The sequence below is a fragment of the Myiozetetes cayanensis genome, unplaced genomic scaffold (assembly GCF_022539395.1).
Source record: "Myiozetetes cayanensis isolate MyiCay16 unplaced genomic scaffold, myiCay2020 scf2-11, whole genome shotgun sequence".
NCBI lineage: Eukaryota > Metazoa > Chordata > Aves > Passeriformes > Tyrannidae > Myiozetetes > Myiozetetes cayanensis.
In genome coordinates this window covers 108,295,553-108,318,302 of record NW_026087411.1, presented here as the reverse complement: position 1 = coordinate 108,318,302, position 22,750 = coordinate 108,295,553, and the positions used below count along the sequence as shown (strand labels likewise).

The window sequence follows — 22,750 nt, the reverse complement described above, 5'->3', positions numbered from 1 at the left end:
GTGAAAGATTTGAACTGTGGGAGTCATTAGCACAGAAAAATATTTTATTTTCAAAATAAACATTATTTAAAAAGTCTGTTAACACTGATCAAAGCTATTTACAATTAAAATATTTTACAAAAATATATTTTTAACTTAAAAAAATATACAAGAAACCATAAGGGATTAAGTCTGCAAGAATTAAATTCTGGTCCCAGAAGATTTTGGAGAAATACAGCCACAAGTAAACATAGAGTCTGTGATACACTACAGTTTCCACAATGAAGCATCCCTGTTATTCTGTAAAAAATATTTATTGTAAATATACAAAGTTCTAAAACATGAGAAATCTAACAAAGATAGGAAGAAGTGTTCAGTACATCTTACTGGGAAGCAAAAAGAAGAGTTTCCTAGAATTACAGTTCCTAGAAACTAACATTAGTTGGTTTGTATTTCTCATTATGACATCTGTAGTAAAAGCCCAACTCCTTACCTGCACACTGTCCCCCTTGTTTCTGTACCAGGTCAAACTCCACCAGTATTTTGAATTCTTTTTCACTAGGAATGGCTTAAAAATAACCCTCCCAAAAATCACTGTGGACCACAAGTTAGAAGAGCTCAATGACTGCTGAGTCAGAATGACATTTAGCAACTAATACTGAAAATAGCTTGTCAAATTGTCTACCAGGCTAGCAGTGACAAACTTCAGAGGCACTTTCTGTTTCCAGGGATCATTCCAAGATGGATACAGCAGTGAAGCAGTGCCATACATTTTAGAATACCTGAACCATCACTTAACTTTAACGACTGTAAGTTCTAAAGACTCCTTAACCTAAGAGTAAATGGCAGTAGAAGACATTTGGGGAAAACACCTCACACATTTAACATTAGGACAGTGATTACCATTACATCTTTGGGTAGGCAGGATCCACTAATTAAATGTCATATTAGAACTGGTCTAGTGTGAATAGCAGGCTTGTTTCAGTGATGTAAGTATTGCTTCAAACATTTCTATTTCCCAATCATTGACTTAAGGTGTTCAAGTTTGTGCTCTTCAATGAAGTCTTCAACAATATGCAGAGCTCCAACTTTCACCAGGAGGAGAAGAACTTCTTTTGTTTCATCACTATTTAAGAATAAAAAAAAGGGGAAAAAAAATTATAGCAGCACTTTTATGTACCTGTCTTAAGTACCCTTTATGTTTCTTCATTTTAAAATTAATTGCCACTTGCCACCAGGTGACTTGGCTACTCTGGTCACCAACAGTACCCAACATCTACTACCTCAAACTATCACATTAAATGAGAACTGCAGAAGCACTCTCTCACATCACAGTCCCCATCTTCTGTTTTATGTATGTATGTGACAAGAACATCCTCAACAGTGCAAAATAAGTAAGGCTTAAGGACTTTAAAAAGTACTTAAAAGTATTGGAGGAAGCACTTGAATCCCAAGGAAAGCCTTATCTAATACCTGTGGTTGTTCTTGTGTAGAGTACGGGCACACTGCAGCAAGTGCTGGCAGAAGTTCACTAATTCGGGGAGAGTTGATCCACTTTTAAGATCTTGGAACCACCTTTCTGGGAGGCAAGCAACCACCTGCTCACACAAAAAAAGTATTTGGAAAAAGTTTTAAAAGTATTTCAATATAATCAAGTCACATCACTTCTGATAAGAACATTCAGGCAGGTTCAGTCATTGTTACTGTGGTTTTTCTTTCAAACCAAGGTTATCCCTCCAAGTAGTTCTTCTTGAGAACCTACAGACCAGTATTGGCTATAAAATGCTTTTTGCACCAAGGTCATTTAAAAAAAAAATTAAACCAAATTTTAAAAGTTTAAATATTTATTTAAATATTTCATCTTCAGTTTTGACCCCTCCTCATTAAAAAAAGAGCTTATAGCATACACCCTCTTCCAATGTACATTTTATCTTTTACCTTTTTACACTTTTCTATATTATCTGGCCCTAGAGGTGTGTTTATGATGTTCAGGAGAAGGTAACGATTCAGCAACTTGCTCAGTCCCAAATCACGGACCTTATCTTCTTGGACAATCCCATCCCAAAGGACAACATTGGAGAGCAGCTGCAGGAACACAGAAACAAAGAATCTGTGTATCTGAGGGCTGTCAGTGTGCTAAAACACAGTGTTACAAGTATCATGGAAGACAAAGATAAAAAGGTCCATTCGATTCAAGTGCTCAAACCCCAGCATTCACTCCCAAACTTACTGTGACTTAGCCATTCATAAACTGCACATCATAAATAACCTAATTAGTTTTACATGTGTGCATACAAATATATATATATATATACACACACACACCCCTAATACATGTATATATGACATCCCAAGGCTGGGAAGAGCATTTTACCCTTCTGATAGGTTAACAATTTGCTAAGTACAGAAGACAACTGAGTAAACTGTCAGAGAATCCAGGGCAAAAGTGTAAAAATTACTACCTCTGCTCAGGATAAGACTACACACAGTCCCTCATAATATGATGAGGTTGGTGGCCACGGTTCACTGCAGAACAAAGATTTTTATGTCAGCATTAGGGGTTTTGTCAGAGGGTTTTTGCTGTTGCCCCATCATTATAAATACTTACAATTGTTGTCATTTTTGTGTCTGGTGTAAGGCTTGTGTCTGTGAGGTAATACTTTGAGGGTAAGTTACTTGAAAATTAACCTGTTCTGAGTCAAGGAGGACAAGCAACATGAATAGCAGGGAAACTGGAATACTGTCTTGGATTTTAATGGGGTTTTATGCATCTAAATCTCATCTTTAGTAAGAAGCCTGCTCCTAGAGGAAACACGTCTTAAGTAGAAACTGAATCACAGGTGTTCAGGAATTCTCAGCTCAGTACTCCAAAAGTAAAACTGTACTGATACTGCTTTTATGAACACCACAGTGATTACATTCTACAACAATGGCTACCATAAATAACACCATTTCATAAGGCAAACAGCCATTCCCTGTGATTGAGCTGGTCATGTATTAGACCAATCATTTCTCCTCATTAGCAGGCCATGAAGGTCCTGTGCACCAAGGAGACAAACCAAACAGATTTCTTCTTTCCCTCCATGTCAGCCTCAAAATTCCCGGGTGACAGGGTGACTGTTCCATCCTTACCAGCCTACAAGGACCAAACCCAGGGATGGTGACAACCCTGTCACAGAAGCAGAACAGCACACAGAGCACTGTCTAGCAAATCAAGCCATGACAAATCCTAAGGAGATCTTGGACCAGAACTGTTGCTGTACAGAGACACCCACGAGCAGTCATAGTGGCCAGGGACACCCCCACCATCCTCTGCTTCCTCCAAGGACTGAGTGACTCACAGTCCTTCACATGTTTCTAGTCTAAAAATCTGACTTATATTGTTGATTATGCAAGCCAAATATTAAGATTTGACCCAATCTGCAGAGAATTCACATGTTTAGGAGCCATAAGCAAAGCTATGCTGTAAATTTTGCGCCATGTTACTTACAAAATTATGCTGTGCTGATTTGGATTATAAAAATACTCTGCCATTCTGGTCATAAAACTGTGCTGACCCTAAAATGCTGTTCAAAATAATAATTTAATTGTACCTACAGCTTAGTGCCATCATCATTTTGTGCAGGATCCCCAAAAGAACCTATCTGTTCCCACAGTGTTGGGTGACAGTGAGTAATATGTAAGGCCAGCAGGCCTGGTGGACACATTTGGAAAAAAAATGAACCAGCAGGAGCAGATGGTGAGATCAGTCTCTTAGCAGAAGATGTACCAGTTGGCTAAACAGAAAATAAAGTGCTCATTTATAGTTCATTCTTAAACCCATCACATTACAGCTCATTCTTAAACCATTTTGCTCAGTGAAGGATGGGGTTCTCTGCGCAGGTTGCACAAAATGATTATCCATCCTAATAAAAATGTATTCATCTCCCAGGAATCAGACTTGCTTGAAGAAATATTTCCTGACTGACTGCAAAATGGCTGAGGTTTTTCTGACACTAAAATAAATTCAAAGAAAAAAATAAAAACAAAATAAATAAAACCCCCTTTCTTTTCCTTACCTTAACAGCTGACCAAAACCGTCTTTCTTGAAATTTTGAACATGGTGATGACTTGTCTTCCACAGTGCTGGTCACAAGAAGAAGAATAAAAAAATTTAAAATAAGGATTATTTTTTTTAGTTTGTTTAAAACAGGCAACTCATCCCTCAGATATTGATGAATGTTAATTCTGTAATTCTTTCAACTACATCCAGAATAAAGGTCTAGGGAAACGGCTGTCAATTTGAACCCATTATAGTACAACTACTGTGAAATAATTTCCAATAAAATTACCAGTTGGAAACACCCATGTCTACATTTCTTGGACTCCTATCAAAACAGCAATGCTTAGAACCAAACAATTTCTACACCAGATTTAGCAAAGCTTCTCTCCTAGCTGTGCCTTAACCCCACATGTTCCAGACTCCTACTTATTCCCACCTTTGGAATACTGTCCAGTAATCACAGAATGGTTTGGGTAGGAAGGGACCTTAGAGACCATTTAGTTCCTGCACCAACCTAGAAAAAGTTGCTTAGAGCCCCACCCAGCCTGGCCCTGAACACTCACAGTGGCCACAATGAGCATCAACAACAAACCCCCTATTTTAGGGATGACAGGAGGAAGGAGGGGACACATCTATGGGACACCAGACACCTAAACTAACACAAGGCCCTCTGATGAAAGTCACTCTGCTAAAAGCAGGTTCTGGACCTCATATACTGAAAAGCTTTTGGTTACCAGTGCAAAAAAAGCATTAAGTTAGTAGAGTTGCCCTTATTAGAAAGAGTTCATAAACAGGAATAAGGCTTCATAACCTTTCCTATAATAAAACCAAAGAAGACATGTTTGTTCCTTCTTCTGCTAATGGATGTCTACAATATATTATCTGCATCTGTGGGGGAGCAGGGTCGAGGAATCAAAAAAAATACAAGTTACAAATGAGTCACAGGGTCATCTTACCTTTTAGGATAGAGAGGAATAAAGACATCTTCCTCTACAGATTTCTTCATTCTCAGGACAACTGTGTTCATCAAATCCTATTAAAAAAGAATTATTAATATGTCCTCACAAGAAAGACTTCATATTCCATTTGTAACAGTTGCAATGGTTATTTTGGTCACGTAGAAGTGCAATATGTTAATTAGAGATATTATAGTTGCCACTTGTATATAATACATGAAACCATGAATATATTAAAACAGTAGAAAAATCACTGTTGCAATTCTCTACAGAGTTAACTTACAGGATTTTTTTAAATGAAGTTATTTTCTAAGTGAGGCCTTTTATTGCACAAAGCAGCAGGAGAACTGTATAGACTTACAACAAAGTAAGTTATACACAAAGGATCCCCATGAAAAGCTGTGAAATTCTACATGAGAAAAGTCACCATAGCTAGGATAGCATATGTTTCTAGGCAACAGGCTTTTAGGTGCCATGGATTGCCACCTACCGTTTTTCTAAGTCTATTTATTTAATGTTCTGGTTTACTTTACTTTCTGTACAAACAGTATCTTGGCTAAGGTCAATTGCACCACTTGACTTCAAGCCATGGTTTCAAACCAGCAACCTTTGGAAGGCATAAACAGTTTCTTTAAAGGGACCAAACATCCATCTCATTTCACCAGTTTTATACTAAATGAACCTCCAAATTTACATCACAACAAAACTCAAATCAGGCTGAAGAAGGGCCTGCAGGAATGACTATGTGTATAAAAGTCATTATTATAAGATTGCAAAGATTACGAAGTAGTTTTCTCCTCACCAACTAATTAACATTTGGGGATTTTCAAATTTTGAAATTCTAGATCTGCTTTAGAAATAAAAGCTTAAGCAATGAACCACTGGAGCATTATTAGCATTCAAAGCTCAAATTCTGAAAGGTAAGTGAATGCAAATCTAAATTCTAACCCCTGTTATTGTGATGAAACAAGATTAGGTCTACAGACAGATTCTGGATAGGTACAGGCAGAATTTTTCTAGTAACAGGAACTAATTTCTGCCTCAAGAGTGTCCCAAGGAGAGGATCAGAGACCTGAAGTCTAACTATTAGATCATCTTAGTATAAAGTGACAAAACAAACAAACAATCAGAACCAAACAACTTCAGAAGAATGTTCTCAGTGCCCACAGGAGCACACACGAAAGCACACAAAGGGTGAAGTTCCCCTCTCCCAGTACCACAGGAGCTTTTACCTCTCTTCCTCGACTAGACTCATTTTTGGAAAGGACTTGTTTTCCAAAGATGTTCTTGCAAAGCTGCACAAGGTTCTTTGTCTGTGAAGTAGATAAAGGATCCCACACACTCTTCACAAATGCTGAAAAGAAATAGGAATTTATTTCATTCACAATATGCAAGTACTTATCTGCCCTAGTTTAAAGACATTACAATGTAACAGAAGTAAACATATATAAAAAGCTCAGCCTCTCACAATAATCTTAAAGAGGGTACCTTAGCCTTACTCTGTGGAACTACATAATCACTACATCTTGGAGCACCATTATATAACTAACATTATTTGATAGCTATCACTTTTATTTAAGGTTTGATTGCATAGCTGCAGCGAACATTTTCAACACAATCTTATCATACCTGTAATTTTGGGAAGAATAGTTTTTTCAATCACTTTAGGCAAAACTTCTTGATCATGATCATTATCCCTTTTTGATTCAGATACGTTTTCTTCATCACTGAATTCTTCTAGAGCTCTGAACCAGGGCATCTCTTCCAATTCTGTAAGATTCTGCTGAAAGATCACTCCTGTTAGTTATTCAGCTGGTCAGGATTAAGAGAAAAGCTCCATCCAATGATACCCAAGAGTCCCACCTAATTTCAGATTCACCCTCAACACTGAATGGGCCAAAACAGCAAACCAAGAAAGCCAGATTTAAAGCTAGAATTAATTTATAAGGGTGGGATTGTTGAAGTGTCTTCAAAGAACTTCGGAGAACAATTCTTTTTACAGGGGATGTTGCAAAAAGAGCTGAAGGAAAGGGGAAAGTTAGGAAAACTCCAACACCACATGCTTCAATTTTTGAGACAACACAGTAGCTTTATATTAATTTCTAATGCATTGTGCTATGTATAGAAAAAATACTTTTTTCATATTAATACATAATACATACACACAATTTTTGAAGAAAAAGTCAGCTTATGCACCTACCTCAAGAGGATTCCAACTTATTAGCTGAACTCTGATCAAAGGATTTAACAGCTTAGGGAGGCAGAAGCTGATATAAGCATCACAGTAAGAGTCAGGAAACTTCTCTTTCCATTCCTGGAATTTCAACAGGATTTTTCTGATGTCACAAAAATCTGCATGTACATCTTCAAAGACTTTCCTACTATCCTCTAAAACGTTATCTATGGATAATATTCATTGGGAATAAAAAGAAACAATCACAGAACTTATTGAGGCATAAGTTGAAGAGTTTATGCATCTATAGGACATAACAAACATCTGCATGATAATTGTACTTGTTATTTATCTTTAACACACCTGACAGTGAAATGGGGTTTAAAACTGGCTCCCTGGAAACCTCAGTTTAGAAAACAACAGTGTCAGAAGACCAAAGAAAGGCAAGTTTCCTCATTATTTATTTCACAGATTTATATGATGACTATGTTTCAAACTTTATTCCACAGCGATAAAATTTCAGACATGAAAACTCTTCTGCTGTTATGTGAACAAAAGGTATTATGCCTTTCCCTCCTCTTCTTCATCCATTCATTCCAGATAACTAAAACACCAACCTTTAATTCACTCTACCTTTGGGAACAAATTGATCATAAAAAACATGTTGCAGCACTTCATTGAGTACTGTCAGATCAGCTCTGGCATAACCTGACAGAGTTTACTTCTAGTTCAAGAGCCATGGGTAATGCTGCCACCACAGAACTCACATCAGAAGAAATCTACAACCATCCACCTATTCTTCCCAAGTCATTAGTCAGAAGTGCCTGAATGCATTTCTTTTCTACAGTGTATAACTAAGAATAGGAAACTCAAATGAAGTATTTCCTCACCTTTCCTTAAAAAAATTAAAAAATATCAGAAAGGTATTTTGTTCTAGGACATCACATTAACACTGCCACCAACCTTTGCTCTTCTGGAAGTCGCCCACCTCTGTGGGAGTCAGCTCATCATCACTGGACATGCCCTCGTGGTGATCAGCTTCTCCTGCCTGCTCTCTTGCCTGCCGCCTGCGAGTCCTGTATTTTGGAATGAACTCAGTGAGTTATCCTCTCCCGTGCAGGCAGGAGGAAGCTGAATGAAAAATAATCCAACTTCAAAAGACATACTTAAAGCAAGTTGTGAGAACAACAGCTAAGAAAATGCAGTGAGAGAGCAACAGTAATTACGTAACCATAAGGACACCTAAACCGTGGAAGAAGGAGGGGGTTTGGGAACTGACACAAAAGAGGTTAGAGCAACATCTCAGACGTCCCCATGAGCCACGTAATAACCCACTGAATGAGGCTAACAACTCATCCCACCTGGAACACTGAGCATCTGGCATGGAACTGGACACTGTCTGACAGCTTTAGTGTGTAGTCAACAACTGAGCTCTCACACTTTGTCATCTCAGTTCTGGACCACTTGCCCAACAACCTACATAAAAACTGTGATAGCACCCATGTGCCAGTTGGGCTCAAAAACTATTGCCATAGCACCAAGAACAGGTTGCAAAATCAATAACTTGCATTCCTGTCACAGGTAAGAAACTGATATTGTATAAATACTTTTAAACTGTTAATGTAAATTACGTAAACAAAAGTTAACTCCTTCAAGTGGAAGTTCTTATTATACCATTTTTCATCCATTAAAATTCCAAGTTATTTGCTGCTTCAAAGTATAGTTATGAGTTGAGGAACCATTTCAACTGTAGAATTATCAAAGCTTCCAATAATGTAAAAAAAAAAATCAAACAACTAGCAACAATCTCCAAACAGTATAATGTATACCCTGAATGTATCATCTGTCACCTACATTGATAGCAGAATTGGGGCTAAGTGTCAATTTGCTTCACTCACCACCATCCCCCAATAGAAGCAATTCTGCCCAATTTTCCTATTTATACATAACACAAAAATATATTTCTGCATAAATTCATAATATTTTTAATTAAAACAGAAAGAAAAAGCTCCCCTCATATAGTTTCGCCTCGCTTAAGGCTTGTTAATCTAAAATGTCCAGCTCTATTAGCATTCAGATTCAAATCAACATGAAGAGAATGACGTTAACTGATAGACAGTTTCCAAGTACATCAAGTTTTAGAAACCAAATACATATTTTTAGTGTAATCTCATTTAGTATTCGTACAGGTTTACATTCTCCATGACTGCAGCAATGACAGGAAGTTAATGCACAAAGATTTGTCAGTTAGTGCACCTCTCTGCAATAGCTACCTTCGATGCTCACACATTTCCAGAAGCTGTGTCTTCTCATCACCTTCCAAGCCACCTTCTGTTGGTTTGTTATTCCCACCTATTAAAGATAAAAACCAGCCAAAAATTAAGCGACAAGACTTTTAAAGTTCCTTTTCTTTTTACCAAACGAGAAACAAAGATTGTCCTTCTATTATTTTTCATTTGGAAGACAGCCAATGGAAAAAAACCAAACCTCCTAATCAAAACTCCAAAGTAACTCAGAGTAAATTCCTTTACAGCACTGTTAGCTGGCTGATATGTGTACAACATGCCAAAAAAAGTGTCCTACTACTGAACTATAAGAAAAAACAGTCTTTCCACTTTATCAAATACAACTAGATACATAAAACACAATTGTAAGTGCTGCTAAACATGCAAGCACAGCCTCATTTGTAATGAGCTGGAAGTAAAACCATTTTAATGGCAACTATTGTTATGGCATTACCCTTTTCTTCTTAACACCTGCTGTCACTTTGCTACACCATTTTACAAAATCACCCACACTGCTACTTTCTCTCATCAGCAGTTTATCCCATGAAGACTGAACCCACAGGATCAGTAGTTACCAGGAACCAGTGCACCTGGCCTCCATCTGTTCCCAGCAGGTCCAAGCATATTGCTCTCAGCTTTGCCTAAACAGTTTTAAAGGGTTTAGAGGTCTGGTTTGTTTAGGATTTTTAAATAGCAGCAGCTAGAGATTCACACAGCATACAAACAATATATTGGTGTGGAAGGAAAACATGAGATAAGAAGACTGTAGTAACTTTTCCTACAGTGACTGAAACACAGTTTTCTTTTAGATAAAACCCATACATGAAGTGGCTTCTTTCTTCATGTTCTGCCATATGTTTAAGGGTCACCTCCTGGTTTGGAATCTCCATTCTGAGCACACACACTGCCTTAAAGACTCTCATGTAAAAGTGATGTTGACAATTAAATACCCTGCTTTTTCAGATCTTCACAGAATTGCACAATAAGCAAGCTTTCTCCAACTAAACACCTACTGGAAAACTGACTTCCATTTTTTAAATACTGATGGGAAATTGCTGAGTCAAATAGCTAAAAACTGACAAGGTACTTGGTCATGTTATATTCATAGAAACGAAACCAGAGAAAAACAGAGTCTTGGCCATTACTGAGGTAAGAATTTTAAATGAGGTGTAGTAGAACACACCTAATGACAATGGGAAGAGGAAAGGAGGCCAAAGACAAAAATTAAAAATTTGACCCGAAAAGTAACTGTGTATTTCTGCTCAAAGAGTGGATGTTTCAGTAAGAAAGTAACATCTAAGTTCATACTAACTTGTCACATGCTTAATATAAGCAGATTCATTTTTCAGTTCTTCTTGCCTTCTCTTTGAAACTGTCATGGCTCGTTGCTGAAGTAGTGCATGTACAGCCAATTCCAGTTCATTAATGTCCTTCAGCTGAAATACAATAAACAGTAATCAGGTTTTCGATTGGTTAAAACCCCACAAGAAAGAACAAAAACCACTTTCCATGGGTTTTTAGTATAGCTGTCAAATTAGAACTGAAGTATCACAGACTGGAAAGTAAGTTCCTGATCACTGGAGCTTTTCAGGTTTTTTTACAAAGCTGAAAACATAAACTAAATTTATGATGAGCCAGTTGCTCATCAGGGACTACCTAAGACTTTATACAAAAGGGTTAACCAATACACTGTTGGTGCCCCTTGTTTGCTTTCAGATTGCTTTTGAGCCACCTGCATTAAACAAAACTTATTCATTAACTAACATTTCTTCTCTTTCTGGTTACTTAAAGAAATTCACAATTGCAATGCAATTAAGTGATGTAAATTAGATTTGATATCACAATCTGTAAAGGATAACAGCAGTTTGCTTCCAGTGAGGCCAAACTTCAGATCACTCTTCCCCTTCTCCCAACCTTTATCCTTCTAAACACATGAAGTTTGCAGTTCAGGAAACACATGCAATTCTCACACGGCTCTGTTAACTCAATCCCAGCTTGAACCTAACACGAAATGCTTTCCTGTCGTCTGCTATGTAATCCTGAGTAAAGATGTTTTGAGTTCCCAAAATGAACTTGTGTGTCACTTCTCATTCAACTTCAGCCCACTGCTGCTTTCTAGAATTGCAGAAAACTCCCTCCAACAACATTTTGTTTTCATTCAACAGAACCTAAGTGAGACCACAGCTCAGGTCTGTATGCCTACACTAGCTGGATCATCACTTCAGGTGAGGATTGGCTTGTTTTCTCTGTATTTTGTATCTTGCTACATTGAAATTTCTAATACAACTGTGATTTTTAACTGGATGGTGTTCCTCATCCTTTCCAAACAAAAATCCTTCAGCTTTCATTGACAGAATGCACTTTTATACTCTTAAAAAAAAAAAAGAGAAAAATGTACATACTTTTTCATTCAAACAGTTTATCAAGTTTTCTACATATGTTTTCATGGCCCTGTAGAATTTGTAATTCAGAGCTGCATCTGAAGGCTTCTCTAACTCCTGGACAGTCATCTTTGAGCTCTCCATGTTCTCCATGTATTTTTCATACTCTCTCTGGTGGGCACGGTGCACATCCTGTAAGGATGTTATCCTAAAAGAGAAACCCAGACAACCAGAACTACTGCCAACATAACAGCTGATGCATTCCAAAACAGACTTCCCATTATAATCACATACAAAATCTCTGCCTGTGCTAATAATAGTACTTGCATTTGACCTAAGCAGCTTTGAAAGACCTACCCATGCCAACATTTGCAGAAGTATGGGGTGTGGACAAGCATCATCCTTTGGAGACTCAAATGTCATTTATGTGGTGCTGGTTTTGAAAGCACCACTAACATTTTACCTGGATTCCTCACTACAGCACACTTCCCAAAACCAAAAAAGCCAAATCATGTGATATCACATTATCAGATGGATTGTACCCAATGTAATCTGGGGAAAACTACAGCTCACATCAGCACGTCCATACCAGTGCAATGGGAGTTGCATGGACAGCAGTACCTATAAACACTCACAACATCCTCACTACTAAATACAAACCAACTGACAACTCTTCCTAGCATGTGATAAAACCCAAAATCTGATGTCTACATCTGTCACTATTAGATAGATAACACATTTGTATATATTAAAACTCTGCTTCCTCCCTTTTTTTACCCTTCTCTCCTTACATATCCCAAGTGTTTGCTCAGCTTGTAACAGAACTAAGGAACAGATCACAACTTCCCTGAACTGAACACTTTTCAACGAAAATAACTGAACTAAGCTATTTTTTATTACTGTGCTACAAGTTCAAAAAAAAATATTTCAGCATTTATGATAAACACATCTATAAACTTGACATCAAACAGGTTCCCTCTCCCCTTCTTGCTGTTTTCCAGATAGATTTCCCACTCTTGATAGCTGTATTCCCATTCTCCTTATTTGATTCTGTACAGTAAATTCCTACTTCAGTTAACTCAACTCCTTTCAGGTGATTATGGCAAAGAAAGCATGCAATTCCACATATATTTAGCCCAATTTAGTTACAATTCTTCAAGCAAATGTGTCACTGATTGCCTGTACAAAGCAAGGCATATACAGACAGAGCTCAGTGCAAGTTTGTAGCACGTATTTACAATTCAGTTGTATAATGTTACTTGTCTAAACTTATCTGAGCAGCTGCTTCCCACTGCTCTGAGGGATGACAGGGGATGGCTTACCTTAAGTTGCCTGACCCCAGCTGTCCTTCCCACACACCCTCTTGCAGGTTCCCATCTCCATCCCAGGACACTTCAGCTGCCCACAGAGCAGCTGAACTGCTGAATAAAAGTCACAGCCTGGCACACGAATAAAGAAAAAAATCCAGGCAGGTTCTAAACAGGCTGCAGAGAACTTCCTGCTGCTTTAGGAAATATTCAGCTATTTCTGCAGCTGGTCTAAGAACAACCATAGGAGGGTTAGGAGTGTCAGCTCCACCTGCCCCAGAAGCAGCTCTGCTTGCTGGGCAAACATAACATCAAACCAATGCTCCTGTCAAAAACTACCAGCAAGCACAAAAATCTGCTGCCATTTAAACTGAAGTTACTCTCTGAAATGGAATCTACTCTCTAAAGGTCTAGTTGACAAAAATACTCTTTAAAAAAGCCAAAATGCTCTCCTACAACAAAGAATTGACAGATAAAGCAAAAAATTTGCAGTACTCCATTAGATGTAATAAAAGGTGTATTACTCATGAAAACAACACAAAAATCACTCAACACACTGGAAAAAGTAAGACTTCAAAGCCGTTGTCTCATTCTGTGACAAAAACTCAGACAACTCATAAGTTAAGGAGTTACCTTTCAGTCAGTCGCTTCTTCACAATTTCCAAATTCACAGGTGGTAGAGAAACAGAGGTATCAAACTTGGGTTTAGCAGGTTGATATTTATGAACAGAAGCATCATCATAAGTTTCCTACAAGAATTAAGTGTCAGTGTCAGTTTTGAATACACCATTGATACTGTTTTCCCCTCCGCAGCTCTAGAGATCAACAAGACATATCATTTGAATACTAAACATATGATATGAAGATACATATTTCAATCACCAAAAAATCTAGCTAAAAAGACAATGAGTTGAAGCATGAAGTCTATGGCTAACAAGGTTTACTGCTAAAAATTATCAATTTCCTGAACAGCAGAATTAAGTTTTCCAGAAACCAATCATACTGGATTTGAACACCAGCCACAGAAAGATGTAACTTTCTCCCAGTTCTCCACTCCCCAAAATTTGCAAATCAAAAAATTACTACAATTGTCAATTCTGACATAAAGAGCTGACTGTTCAGGTATTCCCAGTCTGATCTAGAGTAGGTGATCCAAGCCAGAAACAAAACTTCCAACTCATCAGAATACAGTTTATTTTTGCCAATTTATTTACTTGAAAAAAGACAGAATTCTGCTGAACTATGAAGAGAGCTCTCAGATTGCCACCCAACAGAAATTGAACGTAATGGAATAATAATTTTTGCTTTGTAGCTTTCTAACACTTGTATTGTTTGCATACTCTTACTTTCAAGATCCCTTGCACAACAGCAAAAACAGCAAGAGTTCAAAATTATCTTTTCTGCTTCTCAGAGTCTCTTGTCAACATGGGTACCTGCCTTTGGGGCTGACACCACCACCCTGCCTCTCAACAGCCAGACAGAGATTACAGATACTCCTTATCATCTTCCCATATTTCTAATCATCCTTTCCCTGAAGAATCAGGGTATAACTTCCTAAAATCCTCTCTGATGAGAGGGCAGGAAGGAGATAGGACAGTACTCCAGACAAGCCCTCTTGCCCACGAGCAAAAAGCAACTTTTAGTTGTTAGGAAAGCATGTGTCACCTGAGACAGTTTAACAGCTTTCTTTATTTGCTGTTCTTCCCACTTAGCTTCATCTTCACTTGATCCATCACCCACAGGCACTGCAAGTTAAAATAATCATTATTAGATGTAATTGCATCCTTTATTTTTTTCCCTTCTCATGCTCTCCTCCCTCTAAAGCAACGGTGGGTCTCCCAGCCACTGCTAGGAAGTGGTACACATGAAAACCAGCAGATGAAAAATGTGCAGCCAGAGGACTCCCAAACTGAAAGGCAAGGAATGCTTGGAAATGGCTACTGGGATTTGTAGAATTCATACTAATATTAATTTCCCCAACATACTGTTTCTCAGTCAGCTACTGCAGTAGGAGGAGCACAAACATCTTGGGTTTATGCCTCAAAGCAAAGTTGTGTATAACACATGTAAATAAGAGAAGTATAGCCTGTAACACACTGAGTGACATTACTACCAACAAACCAAAGGGTGTTCCAAAACACTCTACTAAAGAAACAAAAATATCTCATTAGCATTAATTAGAATTGCAGAATTGGCTCGTAGTTATGCATTCCTTATAACCCTTATTCAAATAATAAAGTAAACTAAGCAGCTCTAAGAGGATAAAAGCAGTGGAAAAGCCAGATGTGCTTTGTGTGCAATAGGTGTGTTCACTTCTGAAGGGCTGGGATGCTGGTTTGCTTTTTTTTTTTACTTTTTTGCAAGAGTCATAATGTCAATGCAGGGAGAGCACTTGGAAGACCAGACCAGAAGCAGGAGGCAGGATTTACAGTAACTTTATCCACATTAAATGTGACTCCTACAAGACAATTTTTTGCAGTCAACAAAGCCAAAAATAATTTTTAAATGGTTCTCAAAGTATCCTGCACAACTACAAGCAAGACCTAAACCAAGTTTATGTCCCATATAACCTGCAAGTACCAGATGTACAGCCTTTTTCCAAGAGCCCTGAGGAGCAAAGCCTAGCACTGCACTCACTGCTTACTGGACAAGTCTCACATTCTTCCAGACAGTAAAACAAAGCCACTGGGAAGAAACAACACAAACTCACCCATTTGTTCAGACATCCTCTGCCTAAGAGTTTTCATTTTAGGGGCAAAATCAATATTCTTTGTTTCGGTCTCATCCTCACTCTCGAAATCACTGCTTCTTCTACCCCGAGAGACCTGGTGACTGTTTGACACATCCAGTGGAAGATAATCAGCCTTGGTCCTGGCTAAGTGACGTTTCCGCCGAGCACTCTCAATGAGAGCTGCACTGGGGACATCACCTGCACCAAGGAGAAAGAAAATCTAAGCAAAAGACTAAAAGCAACACTCTGTATCATTCCTAATGCCAATCATCATGACTGTTCAGCACCACTGTACAATTCTGGATACAGAACACCAGATGTTTTTCTACTACACTTACCATGTTGGATATAAAAAGATGGGAAAACATCCTTAAAAAGTGGCTCTCAGTCCAAGACAAAGCTCAAACTGTTTTCTTTTAAATATATCTCTGTTAGCCCATCCTGTTTTTCTGTCTCCCCACAAGATCAGTGTCACTTAATTTAGTCAGCTTACAAAGGAAGCAAAAGTTTACACATCAGCCCCAAAGTAAAGTTTTATTTTCATCTCATGAAGGGAACTGTGTATCGCTAAAGAGGAATTTTCTCTTGCCTTTCTTCTAAAGGCAATGGTCATAATTTCTGATGCACTCCCAAAATCAACAAAGAAATGCAACAAACATCTGCAACTAAAAAAATGGGGGAACCATTGCTACTCTTCCAGAAGAAGGGTATCCCTGACTCAGCACAAAGAGATGCCTACATCTTACATGATTTAAGCTGCATGGGGTTCATCTCACCTAACTCATCATGTACTTCAAACAAAGAACATTCTAAAATAACTTCATTTCAAAAAAAATCCAGAAACCAACCTGATGATAAATCCTTCCTTCTCTGTGGAGAGCTGGAATAATTTTCAGAGTCTGAGCTATTGTAGTCCTCATTCAGTGAAGAATAAGTTTCATCCTCCTTCTCCTCATCCTCCTCTTCACAAGTGCCTTTGTTGTTGCCAGTTCCAGGCTCCAACTGGCAGATCTCTGTATTAGGGGGAAAAAAAGTAAGATTCATGATTTTAGTTTTGTTGCTGGAATCTGATGTGCCATAACTGGTTTCCAGTAATTATTTACAGCTTGCTGCAGCAAAGGCTGGTCACTTGTCCATCCCCACCTGCTCTCATCAAAACATGTCAAATTGTGACATTCCAAGACAGTCATTGACAAGCCAGTTCTTGTCTCAAATCAAAGCATCTTTGATAGTCCTTCTGGGACACAGGGCGTATTTACATGCACAAAGCAATGAGATCAGCTTTCAGACAACAACTGATTAATATTCTGATAGCTCACAGCATATTTGGACTCTTGACTTGAAGAACTGTATTTAGAAAGCACTTTTTATAAAGCATTAACAATGAGGGAGCTCTTGTTTAAACTATAAACATTTACGTATATGTCTTGTCTACAGTTATTCTCAAACTCTTTAAAAAATTGATTTTTTTCATCTGCCACTACATCTTCAATAAATCATCAGATTACTGAATGTGCTGAATGTGCCACCTTTTATATGAGTATGATACACTCTTATAAGAAGTTACTAAGAAAATTTACCATCTCATCTGAATCACAATCTCAAATGGAACTATTTCTCAATCTAATTTATTTTTAACTAACATTAGCAAATATAGTATATCTGTGAACTGACAGAGGTGTCAAAAGGGGAATAGAACTTTTAGACAAACTTGTTTGTAAAAAACACAAACTCAAAATTTCCCAGGAAACATATGATAGAATGGTTTGGGTTGGAAGGAACCCTAAAGATCACGTAGTTCCAACCCCCCTGCCATGAGCAGGGCCACCTTCCACTAGACCTGGTTGCTCAGAGCTGCATCCAACCTGGTCTTGAACACATCCAGGGATTGGGAGTCCACAACTTCTCTGGGCAACTTACTATAGTTCAGTGAAGCTGGGAATACAATCAGTATAATCAAGGCTATTGTGTATTTAATTAACATATTTGAATGCTGCAAGAGCACACAATTTAATAACACAAAGTTTAAGGTTTACATTAATTTTTATCAAACAAAATCCTGCTAAGCTCACATTTTCTCTCCACGCCAATGCTCAGATCAAACTGCAATTTGACAGCAATAAGCAGTGAAGAGGTGGCACATAGCTTGAAATATATGATGCTGATGTATAAATGTAGGAGAATTTTACTAACTCTGATGTACTATAAGGGTTCTGCATAATCAGGTCTTCTCATGAACAGCCTCCCAAGTTCTGATACTCTTTTACCAGGATCATATAGAAAATAATTGCAGCACAAATAGATTAAAATTATAAATCTGTAAAGTAACAACCAAAAAAACCCTTAAAAGCAGTATTTGCACATTAGTCTTCATTAACTGATTTTGTAATATACTGACATATAAGTGTTTTATAACATACTTAACTAAAGAAGTACCTACTTTTGCTTTCTTCAGCTTCTTTCTGTGCAGGCAGTAGGCTTTCCTTCTTTTGAATTCTAAAGGTTACTTCATTGAAAGATGGCTTTTTAACTTTGAAAAGTTCTTCACCTATCCAGATAAAACAAAATGACTTTTAGTAACAAGGACAGCAACATCTGCACACATATATAAGTATTACATATAAAAGTGCATGTAGATCTCTAGGTGTGCACAGCATAAATTCTGAAGTTCTTGCTGGATTAAATCTAACTCTTTCTTCCTAGGGCTTTATCACTCATGATCCAACACCTCTTAATTAAACACTGTGCAGCTCAGCCTCCTCAACATAGCAGTGCTGCAGAGCTAAAACACAGTATTTCTTTGTAGCTTGTGTTCATCAAAGTGGCCACATCATGTCATCAGCCGCAACAACACCCTAAAAGAGTCGATGAAACATTTATGTTTCACTTATTTAAGCTTATTAACTAGTCACAGAATCACACACTACTTATTCTCTCTGGTTTTCTTCAGCTGTAAGATTTCAAATGCTTTCCAGCCAAAAGCACGTGGACATAAATAAACATCTAACCGCTTTTCACAGAACCACAGAATTGTTACTGTTGGAAGGGACCTCTGGAGATCATCCAAGGCAGGGTCACTTAAAACAGGTGACACAGGAACGCATCCAGGTGGGGTTTGCAAGTCTCCAGAGGGGGAGACTCCACGACCTCCCCGGGCAGCCTGTTCCAGTGCTCTGCCACCTCAGAGTAAAGAAGTTCTTCCTCATGTCGAGGTGGAACTTCTTGTGTTTTAGTTTATGGCCATCGCTCCTCGTCCTGTCGCTGGGCACCATCGAAAAGAGTCTGGCCCCATCCTCCTGGCACCTGCCTTTGAGATACTTGTATGGATTGATCAGATCCCGTCTCAGTCTTCTCCAGACTAAACAGGCCCAGCTCACACTTTTGTATGGGTTTGTTCTGCAAACAGCCCTGCCCACGACCCGGCACCGCTGGGTTTGCTCACAAAGAGGCACAAGGCGACCAGCGGCTCCCGGCCCTCAGCCCGGCGCTCGGTGAGGCAGCAGCCCCAGGCAGCGCTATCCCGGGGGTCCCGGCCCGTGCTCTCCCAGGACACACAAACTCCCCATCCCTCACCTTCCCGCTCCTCCTCGCTGCCGAAGCTCAGCAGCTCCTTCCCGGCCCGGCCCGGCCCCGCCGCTGTCCCGGCTCGGCGCTGCCCCCGGCCCGCGGCCGCCGCTCCGCTCCGCGCCGGCTCCTCCGAGGGCAGCGGCCTCTCCGCCCCGGCACCGCCGGGGGAGTCCCGGCCGCCCTCCTCGGGCTCCGCTTCCTGCTCCGAGGGCGAGCTGGCGCCGGAGTCTGGAGATGGGGCGGCGACCGGCTCCGGCCGAGGCTGTGGCTCCGGCTCGCCCTCGCTGCTGCCGCTGGAGGCTGCGCGCCGCCGGCCGCGGAAGTTCCGCGGGGGACGGCGGAACATCGCTCCCAGGGACTGCTCCCAGGGATCGCTCCCAGTGACTGTTCCCGGTGATCGCTCCCGGATTCCGCCGCCGATTCCAGCGTGATCCAGCGCGTCCCAGCGCGCACGCGCAGCGACCCCGGAGCGCCGCGCCCGCCGGGAGTGGGCGGGAACACGGAGGGAACACGGAGGGAACGGGGAGGGGGCGCAGGGATGAGGGAACGGGCTGTGGTGTCTCGCCGGGAGAAAGTGAAAGGCGTTTTTCTCGTAGTTCGCTGGTCAATGGTGCGTGAAAACGTAATTTGTTTGACCGGCTGTGAGCCCCTCAGTGCAGAGGCTGCCGTGGTGGGTGCTTGGGAACATAGGGAGCATAGCCTTAGGCTCCGCCGGGGAGGTTCAGGTTGGACATGAGGAAGAAATTCTTCACAGAAAGGGTGATAAGACATCGGAATGGGCTGCCCAGGGAGGTGGTGGAGTCGCCGTCCCTGGAGGTGTTGAACGAAAGGCTGGACGGGGCCCTCAGCGCCACGGTCTGGTTGACAAGGTTGGACTCGATCTCGGAGGTTTTTCCAACCTAATTGATTTTGTGGTTCTGTGCTTGCCCTGTTCCACAGCTTCTTGCTGGGCCATCAAAATCTTTTCCAGTTCTGGTATTCTGAATATAGTAATTTATAAATTATATTCATTAATGATAACTAATTCATGACTACATAAGTAAGTTTTTATACTTATTATACATTTTGTAAATGAATAATAAATTGATATATAGTTGCTAATATCTAACTACACAAAATAGCTATTTTAGAATTAACAACAACATAAACTAATAACAAATAAATATGCCTTGTAAGGCCAGGTTGGATGGAGCCCTGATCAATCTGGTCTAGTGGAAGGTACCCCTGCCCACAGGAGTGATGTTGGAACTGGTGGTCTTTAAGGTCCCTTCCAACCCAAACCATTCTGTGATTCTATGATTATTATAAATTTAAAACTGATTCTGTAGCTTGTTGTCAACAACTAATTGCAGGTTTTTCTCCCTTTCCTCAGGCTGAGCTCACTGGAGGAGTCAGGCAGGTGCCAGTGCTGGTGTGAGGGGAGGGGAACATATGGCTGGGAACAGAAGGAAGGTGGGATTGTGACAAGTGATGACAAATTGGTTTGCCTGGGGAGGAGTTGCACTTGTACCAGCCTTTGATTTCTGCTGTGCTGACTTGAGCTGTGTGTGATTTGCTATGTGGAAAGAAAGCACATCCCACTCCAAATGAAACCAGGCAGAGCAAGTCCTTCAAGTAAGCTTTTGTGCCCCTAGAGAAGTACCCAAAAATAGCAAATGTTTGAAATGTTCTTGCTTAAATTGCTCCACCTTTCTGTCCTTCATCTGTAAGATGAAGATACTAATATTAACTTGCCTCAGGAATTTTGTGAAGAAAAAGCTGCATTTGTGAAGCACCAGTTACAGGAAGAACAACATAAAACCCCAAGAGAAAATCAACTAAAATATACTTGTATTCAGCACTGCTTCTGAATAGTTATTAAATAAAACCCAAGGCTTCTCAATGAATAATGAGGATTATAAAAACTCTTAAAAACAATTCAGGAAGCACAATTCACCTTGCAAACATTATTCATTTTTCTGCGCTGAAAAAGGCTGGGGTCTGTTGGGAAAATAAAGTAGTTTTGCAGATGCTGAAATTAAACCTTTCTATGGATTTGTGCCTTAAAGTGACTTATTGAGAGCTCCGATTCAAAGCTGTCTTACTGTCGTGGAGTTGAGATGTGCTTTCCCTGTGTAGGACTGAGGGGGTGAAGTCAAGGATAATCTGGGGATGCACAGATATATTGAGTTGCTCCACAGTGACCTGGGCAAAGCAGAGTTTGCTGTCATAGATTGTCCTGGAATAATGCCCATGAAGTTGCCTGTTTCTCCTTTACCACTCCAGGACTAATGAACACTTCATGATACTAAACAAAGATCTTATGGGATTTACCAGAAACCTTTAACATCCTTTAACACTGACAGCTCCTTTCCCTGCCTGTGAGTCTGTATTAAAGTCTTTCTGCTCTTTCATCTGATTTTAAATCCTCTCAATCTAGCAAGTGCTACTCAGGCAGGACTGAGCTGGCTCCTTGTAAGAGGAAATGGTTCAGGAGTTCAGCATGGCAGAAACATGGGACACAGCCATTGTACACTTGGTATTTCCAGCAGACTGAAACTGCCATGCTTGCAGTTGTCACTCCAGTTAATATGCTCACTAAGTGCCAAGATATTAGTCTAGGCAGTGGCATCGAATCTGGATGATTCCAGTTCAGAAGAGCAAATTGAGCTGCAGCAATGCAGCATAGTATTTCTTGGAAGGACTACCAGTGCCAAGTGCCAATGGATTTATCTTGTTAGGCAGTAAAAGGCCTCTGACACTGCTGACACAGGACAAAAAGATAATTTTGCCTTAAACTATTTAGAGCTGAAGGTTAAGGGTAACAGATAGACAGGTGAGGATTGTTGGTCAGAAATATTAGAATTCTTTGTTCTTAAACAACTGTTTTAGTGATTCTGCAGTCTAACCATTCCTCAGGAAGATGGATTTTCAGAAAGGCTGAGTAGATCAATGAAGTAGATCAGCAAATTGTTATAGATTTCCCTTTCCAAAGCAAGAAGCAGCATGAAAGTAAGATAACCTTGGCATGAAAATTCAAGTGAAAGCATTAATGGCTGATAGTATGGTCTCCTTTCACACTCCATTGATTTCAGCTCTGGCTTGAACTCTGTTAAACTTTAATGTCAATTTAAGTTACAAAATGACATGCTCTGAAAGACTGCTCGTCAAAAACAACTTTCAGCTGCAGAAAAACCCTAAATCCAAAGGGTCAATTCAATTTTGGGGAAAGACAGCAAAACTAGATCCAACCTCCTAAACGCAACAACTTTAAGTCACTGATTGGAGGTACAGCGCAACGTTATTGCTTGCAGCAGCTGGGAGAAGAATTTGTCTTTGCTTCTGTTTGC

The 22,750-nt window shown here is 39.7% G+C and overlaps 1 protein-coding gene across 2 annotated transcripts; it reads right to left on the bottom strand.

Annotated features, from left to right (window-relative positions):
* Window positions 1-23: 23 nt before the first annotated feature.
* GCFC2 (GC-rich sequence DNA-binding factor 2) lies at window positions 24-19,835 on the bottom strand. 2 transcript variants are annotated; one of them, XM_050315413.1, is made up of 18 exons: window positions 19,428-19,835; window positions 18,295-18,402; window positions 16,703-16,867; window positions 15,834-16,052; window positions 14,789-14,868; window positions 13,757-13,872; window positions 11,838-12,024; window positions 10,748-10,871; window positions 9,424-9,502; window positions 8,114-8,226; window positions 7,178-7,377; window positions 6,607-6,760; window positions 6,210-6,331; window positions 4,978-5,054; window positions 4,038-4,104; window positions 1,918-2,064; window positions 1,453-1,577; window positions 24-1,105 (listed from the first exon to the last, which is right to left on the bottom strand). In XM_050315413.1, exons 1-18 carry the CDS (start codon window positions 19,765-19,767, stop codon window positions 991-993), a joined length of 2,538 nt encoding a protein of 845 aa, XP_050171370.1. In that variant the 5' UTR covers window positions 19,768-19,835; the 3' UTR covers window positions 24-990. The 2 variants fall into 2 exon arrangements, with proteins under 2 accessions (XP_050171370.1, XP_050171371.1); XM_050315414.1 differs by having other exon boundaries at window positions 6,607-6,757.
* Window positions 19,836-22,750: the final 2,915 nt, after the last annotated feature.